Below are 15540 nucleotides of genomic sequence, written 5' to 3'. Positions count from 1 at the left end.
AATTTTCAAAGAATTTATTTTTGCGTGGTTTATTTTACCTCTGAGCCATCGCGAACCCGTGTGATCCAGTTTCCTTTTTTCACAATGTAGTCGTTAGTTTGTGATTTCAATGGGACTCGCTGTAAGCTCATCTGCAATAGCACGTTATTGTGTACCTCTGAATCTAAATGCAACAAACAGCTGCGATTCACACGAACTAGAGCGATGACAATTGACTGTTCAGAGGAATGGGCCCTAGGCAGAACCGTCGTCTGCTACGAGAAAGACGGTTTGCGTGACACATTTCCAGGCTTTTCTTTTTTCAAACTTTCAAAACTTCGAATTGTACTGATCTTGTCTTGATGAAAAAAGAATTCTTTTATGGAATGTTTGTGTAACAAGCCGTCAATTTATTATCTAGATTTTAAAAGTTAGTTCTAGTGCGGGCGCAGTGGCAAGACGTCGGCCTCCTAATTGGGAGGTCGTGAGTTCGAATCCCAATCGCTGACGCCTGGTGGGTTAAGAGTGGAGATTTTTCCGATCTCCCAGGTCAACTTATGTGCAGACCTGCTAGTGACTTAACCCCCTTCGTGTGTACACGCAAGCACAAGACCAAGTGCGCACGCAAAAGATCCTGTAATCCATGTCAGAGTTCGGTGGGTTATGAAAACACGAAAATACCCAGCATGCCTACTCAACGAAAGCGGAGTGAGCTGACTATCCTCTCAGAGTATAGTGTGGGGAACCCAAATGGGCAAACGAGTTCACACGTAACCAGAAAATTCTGGAACGCTGAAGAAGAAGTTCTAGTGCCAAAACAAGGCGCCCGATTTGCTGATCAGAGGGTCCATGAAAATAAATTCTTTGAAAATTGCTCTCTCTTTACGTAGGGCACCTAGGTTGTTCTCAAGCGGTGAGTGTTTAAACGAAAGGGTGTTTGTACTGTGTGTAAAAGCCTGACAGTATCTGTGATGGTTTACGGGAGGCTTACTGTGCCTTTAAATGTATGAATAAATATTTTAGGAATACGGTTTTTGTCTCACAGTACACACTGAGTCAGTGCAATTTCTTTTTCGTGTTTAGAAAGAGGTGAACACTGAGAGAGACAGAACAAAAACAAAACAAAGAACAAACAGAGAGCAACTGTGAGAGAGAGAGAGAAAGAGAGAGAGCGACAGAGAGAGAGACAGAGAGATACAAGATACAAGATACACGAAATTTTATTGTCCTCATCAATACAAGGAAATTTGGCATGTGTGTGGCAAGACATAATACACTGATACATAGACATTTACAAAGCAATAACTGAAGTTCAATATCAACACACCCTTACGCACACATACCTACTACTTCAGACACACAGGCTACATGTGCCCCTCGGACGTACGCAACCCACAATTCACCCAGCCATACAACTCCACATGCACTTACTCATTCATGCAGCACTCTAGCGCCCGGCCATGCACAACTCACACACTGGAACCCTCGTACGGCTACATATGACACCCGCACAAACATTACAGCCTCAAACATCGTACTAGATCTACAACTAACAAGCATACATCCACTATCAAACACCGAATACATCATCACACATTACATCATAACATATTGCATTATAACACACGCACAAACATTACAACATCAAACATCGTACTATATCTACAACCAACAAACAATCATACACTATCAAACACCAAGTATATCATCGTACATTAAATTACATCATACCCCCCCACCCCACCATACATTCACAATCGACACAGAATACATCATCATACATATACATTACATCATAACCCCCATACATGCGCAATCAACACATAGTACATCATCATACAAAGTAAACAGACGTCAACATTTCACTCTTACCCCCCCGCCAATCACACGTCCTCTACTCTACCATCGCTCACACCTACTACACATCACCCATAGTCCTCCAAGTCACAGTTCACAGCACTCATTGTTCTTCCGCAGTCACAGTTCACATCACCCATAGTCCTCACATCACAGTTCACATCACCCATAGTCCTCACAGTCAAATTTTACAGCACTCAAGTCTATCTAGCATACTGTCACATTCACAGGGACTGGTTGTAGAGTCGTATAGCCATCGGGAGGAACGAGTCCCTCATCCGGTTCGTCCTGGCCCGCCAGCACCTCAAACGGCGTGATGACTCACGCGTGGGCTCGCACGATGCGAGCGCCTGGTGCAGAGGGTGGCGGTCGTCAGAGCGGATCATGCTCAGCTTCTTCAGCGCCACACTCGGGAATCGAGTGCTGAGAGGCTGAAGCTCAGAGCCAATGATGGAGCCTGCTCTCTTCACAATCTTCTCCAACCTTTCCATGTCGCCTTTCTTTGCACTGCTGTGGTAGCAGAGCTGGTTGAAGGAGACGACACTCTGAATAGTCGCCTGGTAGAAGAGATGGAGGATCTGTGGGTCGACGTGGAACTGCCGCAGCTTCCTCAGGAAGAAGAGCCTCTGGTTTGCCCGCTTGCACACGGCGTCCACGTTTGGCGACCAGTCGAGCTGGTTGTCGATGATGGTGCCCAGATACTTGTAGGTATCCACCATCTCGACTGGTTCGCCCTTGATGATGATGGGGTCGACGGCGGACTTGGTTCGTCGGAAGTCCATGATGAGTTCCTTCGTCTTGCTCACGTTGAGCTCCAGGAAGTTGTCGTCGCACCACTGCACCAGCTCCTCCACTGCGTGTCTGTACGCCGATTCGTCGTTCTTCAGGATGAGACCTGACAGGGATGTGTCGTCTGCAAACTTCAGCAGCAGGTTGACAAGATCCCTGAGGCGACAGTCGGCGGTGTACAGCGTGAAGAGCGTGGGAGACAGCACGCAGCCTTGGGGGGCGCCTGTAATGGTGGCGACAGCCTCGGACAAGACTTGTCCAATACGGACCCGCTGGGTTCGCTTCGTAAGGAAGCTGAAGACCCAACTGATCAGCACTGGATTGACGTCGAACTCCAGCAGCTTCCTCATCATGAGATGAGGCTGGATGGTGTTGAAGGCGCTGCTGAAGTCGATGAACAGGACCCTGGCGTAAGAGGAGGGCTTCTCCAGGTGGGCGGAGACGTTGTGGACGAGGGTCAGGATCGCATCTTCAGTACTCCGGTTGCGGGTGTATGCAAACTGAAGAGGATCCTGATGGTCCTCTGTCTCCAACCTCAGCCTCCGAAGGACCAACTTCTCAGCGCACTTGAAGGGGATGGAGGTGAGCGCTACGGGCCTGTAGTCGTTCAATGTCAAGGGATTGGGCTTCTTGGGTACAGGAACAATGATGGAGCTCTTCCAGATTGCAGGGATGGAATGTTCGTCGAGGGACCTCTGGAAGAGCTCGCGGTAGACAGGGGCAAGGGAGTCTCCGCATTCCCGTAGAAGCCTGCCAGTGATGTTGTCTGGGCCTGCGGCACTGCGTGCCTTGACCTTCTTGAAGGTCGACCGGACTTCGTCGGTGGTGATGATGATGGGCGGGGAGAGAGAGAGAGAGAGAGAGAGAGAGAGAGAGAGAGAGAGAGAGAGAGAGGCAGACAGACTGAGAGAGAGAGGCTGAGAGAGATAGAGATTAATGAGTATTTTATTGCTTCATATATAAAACATAACTGATGATTTGTGTATTTTCTCACAGGTGCAAAAAAAAAAAAAAAAAGATACAGAACTGCAGGCGTAAAATTCTAGTTATAGGCAAACCATCATCGTATCTTGATGTAAAACATGTGTCCTTCTGGAATCTGCAAGCTGGGCTCAATTGGGGTGAATTTGTTTCTAAACATCAGATTGCACTTTACAAAACAGAAAACAACAGGTTCTTTGAGGTAGCTTCTGGAAGGAAAAAACTGACAGAAAAATGATGAAAGCGATCTGTGAAACTTTATTTCCCTCTTCCTAATGATGTATGTAAATGATGTACTGGCTTGACAAAACGATGTTATGTTATATGATGTTATATGAAGTCTTATATCGTGCATGTATCTCCAGACTCGGACTCAAGGCGCAGGGATCTATTTATGCCGTGTGAGATGGAATTTTTTACACAATACATCACGCATTCACATCGACCAGCAGATCGCAGCCATTTCGGCGCATATCCTACTTTTCACGGCCTATTGTCACACGGGTATTTTGGTGGACATTTTTTTTATCTATGCCTATACAATTTTGCCAGGACAGACCCTTTTGTCAATCGTGGGATCTTTAACGTGCACACCCCAGTGTAGTGTACACGAAGGGACCTCGGTTTTTCGTCTCATCCGAAAGACTAGCACTTGAACCCACCACCTAGGTTAAGAAAGGGGGGAGAAAATTGCTAACGCCCTGACCCAGGGTCAAACTCGCAACCTCTCGCTTCTGAGCGCAAGTGCGTTACCACTCGGCCACCCAGTCCGTACTGTGCCTTTTTTCAAACTACTGCAGCTGTAAATCATGTGAGAGTTATGACCTGCAAATTGACAGGCACAATGGCATAGTGGATAAGATGCCGGCCTCCTAAGCAAACAGTTGAGTGTTCAATCCCGACTGAATCTGGTGGGTTAAGGGTGGAGATTTTCCCAATTTCCTCAACTTATGAGCAGACCTGCTAGTGCCTTATCCCCCTTCATATGTTCACGCAAGAACAAAACCTAGTACGCACAAAAAGATAGTGTAAATGTAATCCATGTAATAGCAATTAATGAAGGGTTATAAGAACACAAAAATACCAAGCATGCATCCTCCGAAATTGGCGTAAGGGTGCCTAAATAGTGGGGTAAAAACGTACATACACGTAAAAACCCACTTGTGAAAAAACATGAGTGTACCTGGATGTTTCAGCCCATGATCTAAGAAGAAGAAGAGAAGAACCATTGGATATAATAGTGTGCCTGCTGAAAACTGAAAATATGTAGTTTCTGGGCCCGATTATCCACAGTAATCGTAGGTACAACACTGAACTGACACATTGTACTTCAATAGGATTTCATGACCAATCTAGTTAATTTCAATAAAGTCACTAACAGTATGTTCATAAAGCATTTGTATAAAGATTAGTATGTGAGTCTCTGTGAGTTTCTGTCTGCCTGTATAGTCTTATCTGTGATCTGATCATCATCATCATCATCATCATCATCATCAACATCTTCATCATTTACACCATATAATCATTACAAGCATTAGTGTAAACGTTGGTATTGTGTGAATTTTACGGTCGATCACTTTACATGTGTAACCTCAATTAACATGTTGCATGTTTCGCTTTCGAATTGTATGTTGCTTACTTTGTCATTTTGTTGTTTGTGTTTATTTGCTTGTAAGTTGTTTGCTTACTTGTCGATTGTTTGCTGGTTCGTTCGTTTACTTTGTTTGTTTGTCATGTTGCTTTACTTGTTTATCATTTATTAGACATTTGTATTAGAAGTAAGGACCGGTTGTAAGAAAAGCCTTAAGGCGTCGCCTTGAACCTCTATCCTTGAAAAATAAAGTTCCATCATCATCATCTGAAATTACATTTATTAGCAGTTAAAGGTCCTTGTCTACATTTTTATACCGAAATCGCCATTTGACCATTAAAATGCAGAGTCTATTATCTACAAATATCAACAATACACCCCCTTTCGATCAGGAAAGACGAAGCCAGTGTAGCCGTTTGAAAATTCATTGTAGTATTCCAGCGTAGTACTCATAGTAGGATATCCTTATTTGAAAAATGCCAAGCGCAAAACTCCTCTCAAATCCTGTGCATTTCGTGCGTTTATAAAAAAGCGTGGACAGCGCTCCAGTGTCAAACTGTTGCTGCACTTGTTTGGGTGTGACTATAAGCATAGTGACATGAATTTGATTGGTCAGTATTTTTAGGCAAAGCACATGTTCTCAGCAAACAGAAAACAAAATATTGGAAGCGTGAGTCACGCTACCCAAAAATGTGACCCTCCACCGCGAAATGAGTCGCATGTCACCTCGCGCGGTTCTGCGCTAGGCTTGATATAAGTCCGGGGAGTGTCTGGTATAACAGTGTGAGGGTCACCTTAGTCACAGGCTTATAACTCAAACAGTTTTCGCTCTTTTCTAATACGGTTTTCACCACTGGATAGAGCATAAAAAACTCTTTAGGAAAATGTACAAATATGAAAATCATGCAAAGGTGACATGCGACTCATTCCGTGGTGGAGGGTCACAAATAAAATCTTTTTTTACATATATTTTTTTTCAATAATTTTTTTCCCCATGGTTCATTCATCATTTGACATAATTTTGTATTGAAATCTAATCATAAGATTATTGAAAAAAAGCAAAAATGTAGACGACCACCTTTAATGGCAAATCTCAATACTTTTAATAAGGTCACAAACATTTGTATTAAGCCTGCGAGTCTCTGACTGCCTGTATAGTCTTAATCGCTTATCTGCCTGTCTGTACCTTTTTAAACGCTGCTTTAGTGTCTGTGAAATAGATCTTATATCATATATTTATCAAAAACAATAAGGAGAGTGTGTTCTCTTTTAAAAACAAAATAAGACATTCTTTTCAATGGTTATTTAAGTAGAGCTCTGAAAAAGAAAAACAGTCCGTCACGTCTATTCGCCCTCTTTCCAAAGGCGAAGCTCTTTTCAAGACATTAGCCAGTCACTAGCATGGGGTGTGTCTGAAACACGTGGAAAAGGAGCATGTGTGGAAAGTTTGCCTCACTAAAGCAAGATTGTTAACTTGTTTGCAACCCATACCAAGCGGACAGCGTTATTTCAGGAGTTTGTCTATTTACCTCATTTTAAGGCTCTCTCCGTTTTAAGACCTGATTTCATCTGAGTATCGAAGGTATATGGGGGGGTTCAGTGTATGTTTCCCTTAAGCCAAGCAGCTGCAGCCATTGATATTCAAAGCAAGCGCACGCTACTTGAGATTGCTTTCCAAACTTATACGAAGTGAACGGGAGCATAGGGTCAGTTATCAACTTGACTTACCTCGAACAGTGAGATCGACAGAACGTACAATTCACAAATACAAACAGAGAAACTCAAAAACCGACCGGTTGACACATGCTCAAGAAGTCAAATGTAAATGTAATGCATGTTTGAAGTTCAACTTTCTATTTTCACCCCGGAGAATTGCGTGTCAGGTTGGCTCATTGGTAGAGCGCTCACCCACTAACCCGGCGGTCATAGGTTCGTATTGCGTAACTGAAAAGAATGTTTGTAACTTTTCCCCCAATTTTTCAACTTAAAAAAAAAAATTCTGAACTCATTATTCTTGTTTTTTCAAATTAATTTTAATTAATTCTTCAGGTTTTGAGTAGTGTATTGAAAATCAAATTTAGTTTGTAAGGGCCCTTGACCCACAATCCCGTATTCTATTTTTAGTCCGCGATACCCTCCCGTTTATTTGTTGAGGTCAAAGGGCATATGTACCACCGCGCGTCGACCGAAGGTAATGGTGGTTGGGGGCTTGTAAGATCATGTGCTTGTGCTAACATGTCTTTGAACTTACCCTTGCTATGGAGGTAACATCTGAACCACCAAAGGCCACCAATGTTAATGAAGACATACAATCCTACACATACCCATTGCCATATGTGCTCAAAACAAGGCAGAAAGGAATAAACTGATGGAAAATGACACTGGACAGGAGGTAGGCTCCACATCGTCAAGTTAACAATTTTGTTTGTGTGTGTCTCAGGGCCCTTTGTTATTAGAGTATTCAAAACAAAAATTAATGCAATTTCACAAGATGTTGAAAAATAAGCAGCCAGTTGCTTTTCCCTTTTTTCCCTCTGCCACAAATTAAGAAGCCTGGTCCTGGCATAGTTCCAGATCAGGCAGCTAAGAAGACACCAGCCAAAGTCACCTGGGTTGTTTTTAGAACCAATGAATACATGTGGGTATACAACTTTAGATGATCTGTGGTTTCATAAGTTTTTGTTCAAAAGCTGGCAATGGCCTATCTTTCTGTTTAAATCACATGACAGTGAACACCTTGGATGCTTTCATTAACAAGAACATGTACAGTAAATAGTTGATAAGGTAATTGTGTTGTGCAAACTCCATTGGTCTTCGGTGGTTCAAAGTAATTTCTTGGCCATAAAAACTAAGAATGAGCATGCATGGGTGAAACCTATGAAAATCAAATTGACTGACAATTTTTTGAGGCAGGGGTCCAGGGGCCGCCCAGGCCCTGGCGGGGTACGGGGCAGGGCCCCGTTAGGGGGTCCAGGGGGGCAATGCCCCCCGGCCGAAAACAAATTTTTGCATTATACATTGTGATTTTGTGGCCTTTCCTGGCAAAAAAATACACTTTTTGTCACTATCATGCAGGTCAAAAAAATACCTTCAGATTCTAATGATATGGTAAAAAGGGTAAACAAAATCAAAACAATTCACAGAAGTAATCATTTTTCTTTTGTATCTTTTCACACTTGCATCTTCCAACAAAACGACACAATTGATAACAATTAACATTGACAACAGCCAATTACTAAATGAAATAGAAACTGAACAACTGAACAACTGAAATAAAAGTTCGAAATATTTAATTATAAGAAGCAAACATTGCCAAAGAGGCATTGAAATAAATGATGAAACAGAATGTCACACATGCAAACAGCATGATGTAGCACTGCACAAAGTAGCAACTAAGCAGTTGCATCTCTTATAGTGCAAAGTTCTCAAGGAAAAGCACTTGAGTTTCAAGCACCAAACTTATCACACACAGTTTTAGTTTCATGAACTCCAACCAGTCCCATCGCCATTTGTTGGCTAGACCAGCATCAATAAGATCTGTCCATGCGTTTTCCGTCAAAACGGCATCTTTGTCGCAGAAATCGTGTCACCACTTCGTAATGCCTGCCAAAACGCGAGAACTTTTTTTTTATCGTGATGCAGAGCGAATCCGAAAGCGAAGAAACCTCACCTACGGGGTTTACCGCATAGCAGTTCGAAAACGCGTTCCGCTTAAAAATAAAAAAATTAAAAAAAGTTTTTTTATTTTTTTATTTTTATTTTTTAAATTGCGGATTGACGGAATTTCCGTCAGACTTATTTTCAGATTGACGGATTTCAGTCAATTGACGGGCTACTTTCACCCATGAGCATGGAATGTTGCATCATTTAACTCATTTTCAGTACTGTTAGTCAATACATGTAATGTGAGTGGTTCCATAGTGAAAGTTAAAAGCTAAAAGAAGCCCAGACTATTTCCAATTTACTACTGTACATGTACTCAGTGGAACAGACCCAAATCATCAAATCAATTATACATCTTCCTGGATTTTTCCTATTTTAATACTCTATGTTGTCCTGATGAAAAATACTCATTATGTAAGGTAAAGTTTTAAAAAAATGTGTCCTTTAGTTCGGTTGTTTTTGTTGTTGTTTCTGATAGGCTCTATGGATATGTGTTTCTGTTTTGTTTTCGTTGGGGGATGGGGGGTGGTCATGTTAGTGGTTGTTTTACTTGTTCATTGGTTTGAGATTTCCCCCGGCTTTTGTCTTCTGTTGACGAGGTTATGGGGTGGTTGGTTTTTTTGGAGGGGGAGGGGTCTCCTTCTATTCTGTTAGTGCTTGGGTTTGTTTTTGACCACAGAAAACATAGGACCTGCGAATGTTTTCTTCTCTCATTCTTTGTGTGTGTGGTTGGGGAGCGGATATTTTACAGCAGATTTTGCACCGAGACACACTGCATCTCCAGGTGGCGTTTCTTTCAACGGGACTTCTGACAAACCATGTCTGCATACGATAACACCTTGCGCAAGTAAGCTTAGTTCTGCGGAAACTAAAACACATATCAAACCATCACCCAATCCACACAAAAACAGCAAAGGATCTACGGTAGACGGACAGAGTTCGGCGATCAAAACAACAAGCCTCAAGCCCCGCTCGGCAACCTCATCGGGCTCGTGCCTACCGATGTGCGTGTAGCTGTCAACTCAAGGCCGACAACTCGACCGGCGGCCGCCATGTTGGGTGCCGAATGTCGGCCGATCTTCAAGAGAAAATTACGCACTTGACCCGCCCCAGCTGACCGCATGTACGAAGAGACATACATTCAGACAGTTCTACAAGCACTTTGAATGGCTATTCCAAATACGGCCTACGCTGTTAAAGCCCAATATATTCACCGGAGCAAAAACGCACTTTGCATTTATGATGAGGTCCGTTCCGACCGCACACTGTCACGGCTCGACCAGTATCAATCGCTCATGCAATATCTCTCTCATAGACCCCATAGAGTCAATATACCCTGCATACTTCAGTATAAAGTGAGTCACAGAATACGCTATGCGCTGAAAGAAAGGGCACGTTACGAAAGCAGGCTTTAGAAAACAAACTCTCTTTGAACGTATTTCACATTTCCAGCTAGCATACATTTGGTCATTTTGATCTGCTACCAGCAGGTTTGAGGGTTGCATAATTCTGTTCGGCTTTCGATCAAAAACAATACACGTGTATAACCTTCCTCTGCAATGTACACTCTGCCTAAACTCAATAGTTTGTCATTACCAAGTTACATTACTGGGCTGGACCTAGCATAAAAACACATATATAGGTAGTTGAGTCTATCGTTTCTTTCTCAGGACTCTAATCGTCAAGTTCATCACAGATGACTTGTCTTGTAAACTCTGCGTATGCTGTAAGCTATTCTTGCCTTGAATATATGTGTCTGTTTGGTTACTTTCAGTTTTTTTAAAGGACTTTTCTGTTAATGTTGGAGGTAAGTGTGCTGTCCTAAATCCAAACCAAGGGGTATCTATTTTGGACTAGAACACATACTGTACCAAAGGCATCCACGCACTTGTGCCGTCTGTGCTAATTATTCAACAAAACAAGTGCGCACCTGTTGGGAAGCCTGCTGCAGTGATTGCTTCTACTTTACCAACAAAGCATTCTTTAAAAATCATCCAGAAATATATTTTCTGATATATATACTGATGTATTACTACATTTTTCTTATGGTCATATGCATTATTTTACAGAGATTTAGTACAACGTTTTGTGTTTCCTGCAAATACAGTGGTCAGATTTAGATCAAAGTTCTACAAACTGTGTATCTAAATATGACCAATGAAATTTTTTCAATTTCAATTAAAAAAATTGCGTAACTGAAAAGATGTAGTTAAAATTATCGTAATATATTTCCCAAACCACCCACATGTATTAATAATTCATGTCAAGTAAGCAAAACTATGTTCATCAAATTATATCATGCACCCCTTGAAACTCAAGGTCTTTGAAGATTGTACAATGTTTAAGTTTCTCCTTGTGAGAGCCATTGAGATGCAGTGACAGAGCAGCAGACAGTGAGACACCAGGCCCAATATTTGGTGCACGACATCTGATATCAGTATGTGTCACGCACGAAAGAATTAGTCCATGAAATAGCGTCATCAACCGGCTAATAAATGGCATAGGTTTGAATGATCATGATGTGACGTGCAAATCTCGTCACATCTGGGTAAATCGGTTTGATTTAGGTACAGGAAAAATTGGTCAGAGTCCAGTTGAATTTCAGAAAGTGTAAAGAATGAACATAATTAAATTGCCATCTTTTTTAGGCTCATACTTTTCCAGCAGTTACTAGCAACACCCTGTATCAGTGTATGCCATTGCCTTTTATGCAACCCGGTCATAGATGTGTCAGTGGTATCAACAACGTGTATTCTGCGGCGCAACTTACAAATCAATTGAAATTGATTAATAACATTATGTATAATCAGACAACAAGTTTACTGACCATATACACACTGACACTATCAGGCAAAGCAGAGATTTTTCAACAGAAATGTGTATATTAGCTTTATGAGTTTCTGCAGTTTTCAGATTTTAAACTGCCTTTGCAAATAAAATACTTTTTATCTCCAGTCAACGCTATTCATGATGCACAATCTTCACACACACCCTCCATCCCCCCGTTTCATATGTGCCTTTTATAATAGGGACAAAAAACAATGCTACCAGTCAAATTACCATCTTGGATCTGGACTCAGACTGGTCAGGGTACTTGAGAAAATATATAAACAAACAACTCAACCTGGTGTTATTTGTGAATTATCGAAGGTCTAATTCATCAGAATATGGCTCCTTAGATTGTACATCGTTAAGCTAAATTCTTTTTTTTTCTGTCTTGATGTAGCTCACTAGCTGATTGCTTACTGAACAGTTTTCCCAAACCTTGTTTGTAACATTCCTACACAATATAGAGAACTATATATAATACTGTACATAGAAATACATGTGTAGAATGAGGCTGTTGTATTATCTGACAGCAAACCTGTAGGTTTTCTCCAAATTAAGAACTTTTTGAGGTCAACAATCTGAATCACATACCCAAATGCTAACAAAATATTTAAACTCTAAGCATTCAAGATCAAAATGAATTTCCAACCTTGGGTAACAAATCATATTGGATTCTGATGAAACACTTAAAGAAAACTCCTGAGGTATAAAATTTGCCTGCCTGGGAACTCATACCTCAGGTCAGTCCTTCTCACAACTGAAAATGTTAGCAATTGCCCCCCAAAACTGATTCTTTGAGTGTTAAGTGTCATTCGGTTAGTTTTTCATCCTTGTTTCAAATGCAGTCTGAAAGTCTTTATCAAGGGATTTTTAAACATGGCTGGCCTGTTTCAGATTTTCTTTTAAAAACAATAGGAAATTAGGACATATATCACAGAGAAAACTTCAAAGTCTTATGTTTCGTCTACGGCCGGCCAGCCTGGGGAGTAAAAAATGCAAGTTTTGTCATGAAAATGACCTGAAAATTGTGGTCATGAGGTTTTGAATCACTTAACTGAAAAAGTATGACAATCAGTGTGGAGCAGTGTTGGCACAAGCCTGTTTAATAATGTTCAGCATAAATAACAGATAAATCTGGAAGCTGATCAAGACAACCAGTCAGCTCTTCTTGCATGAGTTGTTAATTAACCAAATTAACGCACTCAACAATACATCCCCCCAACCAATGACTTCTAAGCAAAATAAGAGGAAAGAGAGAGAGAGCACCACACATTATATCTTCACACATCAACATTCTGGTAATCCGTGATGATCCTGTTAGTCAATGACTCTCACAAGATCTCATTCCTCCTGGAAGAGTAGGAGGGGTGGGACTGGGAGATAAAATGGGGAGCTGACCATTCATTAAAGGCAACAAGTCAGCCTTATCGATCATAAACAAACGGTATTCACATTATGACACACACAAATCAAACAAAACAAACAGTACAGCAGATATCTATATCTTATACGGCTTGTGTGTCTGTCTGTCTGTCTGTCTGTCACTTCGCGATGCACGGCCAAAGTTCTCGATGGATCTGCTTCAAATTTGGTGGGCATATTCAGGTACACCCCGGACACAATCTGGTCGATGAAAATTTCAACACGTGCTCTAAGCGCGGCGAACCGATTTTGGTTTTTCTGTAGATCCATTTCCAGTAACTCTTCCTTATCTTCTCCAGTGTTTTGTGCATTTATCTCCCTTCCTTCGTGTGGCGTCAATCACGTCAACACGTGCTCTAAGCTGGCGAACCGCCACGCTGCATACTCCGTCTTGCGATCATCCCGGCGAAGCCGGTGCGAACCGCCACGCTGCATACTCCATCTCGCGATCCACCCGGCGAAGCGGGTAATCATCTAGTATAATATATAGGTCTGACTAGTCACCATAGCCATTAAGAGGTTTCAGTGACTTTCACATGATTCAGACAGCCTAACTTGCCCTGATCTAGTTTTATGACACCACACCCACAGTGATGATAGATAAAAGCATGAATCCAGAAGATCACAGGAAAAGAATGTTACTATACGCAGCGGGTACCGCCTGCTGCAACACTAATAAACCAAAACCACCAAGGCTAACAGTACTTAATTATTGTGAGTGTGTGTGTGACTTTGACTGTGAGTCTGTTACTTGTGTTAGTGTTAGCCTATACCTATTGGGTTGTACGAAGGACTATAACAGTGCGCTGGAAAATGTCACCAAGTCATATGACATGATGGAGATCTTCTAATGACTGACCAGTTTTGAAACTGCCGTTTGACGACAAACCCGATACTAAGTGACAGCCAACAGTCGGCGAGTTGTTCAGCACGACAAACTTCAAGATGGCTGGGATGATCAAACTGAAAATAGCAATGCACCTGCCACTATAATGCAATCATCCACACCTTATATATATGCAACTTACTCTGTTGGTGATTCTGGGTCGTAAAAATCCATTATGGAAGCTGGAGTCCTCGTGTGTACATCCGCGATCGTTCTTGTGCGCTACGCTGTTGGTCCGCTGGCTTTGACCTACTGGGTTCTCTGCGCTTGTTTCCCAGTCCGAAGGCTTGCAGAACTTGTACTTGTTGGAAGCATCTTTATCGTCCAAAATCTAAAATCATAAGACAATACAAATAATTATGTACATACTAAACGCCTTTTCATAAGTGAGAAAGACCAATTCAACAATATCAGAAACTGTAGACAACAATAAAAACATATTTAAGAGATGATAGATAATACAACGCTCACGCCGTGCTCTTTCCCCGTTCATGTCGAATGCATCACAGGCAAGAAAATAAGAAATGGAATTTGGAATTACCTTTGGATTACTTGCAAGGTCGCTTGAGGTAATGACAGTGCATTCTTGTTCTGTTCATTATTTGCTTTGGATTTTATTTGTGTCCTTGCTTTATTAAGTTATGCAAAAATATGCCATAGTCCTTTTAGGCATATCAGCTAAACTCTGGGGTAAAGAAGTTTGCATAGGCTAGTTTTAACATTTTTTTTGTTAATTTAAAATCATGACCTCTTGTGCTCAAACCCTCATGTAACAGGAGTAGTAAATTAGTAGCGCGTATATCATAAAGATTATGTAATATTTTATAGTTCTCGATCATATCGCCTCGCAAACTCCTGGGTGCCAGCAATTTTTTTTTAGAAACGCTGCTGAACACTTTCAATGAGTATTATGTTTCTTTAATGAGGGTGACCATACCACATTCCCATACTCAAGTATAGGGCGAACAATCAATTTGAAAAGAGGGACCATGATGTCTTTTGACTTGTACTCAATGCCAGAGACTCTGTTAGCTTTTTTTCCTGTTTCGTGTATGTGGTCCTCAAAAGATAGGCCCCCATCCACCACAACGCCTAAATCCTTCTCAGCATTAGTGATCTCCAGAATACGACCATCCATCATATAAGTTTCTTTTGGATTATTTTTACCAATGTGCAAAACTTTACATTTTTTGCTGTTAAATTTAATTTGCCACTTTTCATCTAATTAAATTACTGACTCAGTTCCTGCTGTCTGACTAGAGGTGCTAATGATTATGTTCAATAGAAGAAAAGAAGGCTGATGGTTCAGCCTCTTTTTCTGTATCTGAAAGTAGAAAATATGTGATCACAATAGCACAATAATTAGCTGATATTTGGTGCAGCTTTTTAGTGTACTACTGTTAATATGACAAGACATGTGATATCCAAGCCATCAGTTTACATTCTTCATGCATACAGTGTGTGCACAACCATAAAGAGCTTGGGTGTTGTGTTTGTGTGTGTGTGCATGCATGTGTGTTCGTGTGTGTGTGTCGGTGTGTGT

General features: G+C 41.5%; 1 protein-coding gene across 3 annotated transcripts in view; it reads right to left on the bottom strand.

Moving 5' to 3' along the window:
* Positions 1–14497, bottom strand: part of LOC138959558 (uncharacterized) — a 68778-nt gene extending 54281 nt beyond the window's left edge. For all 3 annotated transcript variants that reach the window (XM_070331083.1, XM_070331084.1, XM_070331085.1), the window contains exons 1-2: positions 14469–14497; positions 14140–14328 (exon numbers count right to left, since the gene is read on the bottom strand). In XM_070331083.1, coding sequence (XP_070187184.1) covers positions 14140–14171 — 32 coding nt within the window. In that variant the 5' untranslated portion in view covers positions 14172–14328; positions 14469–14497. The remainder of the gene's footprint in view (positions 1–14139; positions 14329–14468) is intronic.
* Between the last annotated feature and the right edge of the window lie 1043 nt (positions 14498–15540).

Source organism: Littorina saxatilis, linkage group LG2 (assembly GCF_037325665.1).
Source record: "Littorina saxatilis isolate snail1 linkage group LG2, US_GU_Lsax_2.0, whole genome shotgun sequence".
NCBI lineage: Eukaryota > Metazoa > Mollusca > Gastropoda > Littorinimorpha > Littorinidae > Littorina > Littorina saxatilis.
This window is presented reverse-complemented; position numbering and strand designations above follow the sequence as displayed.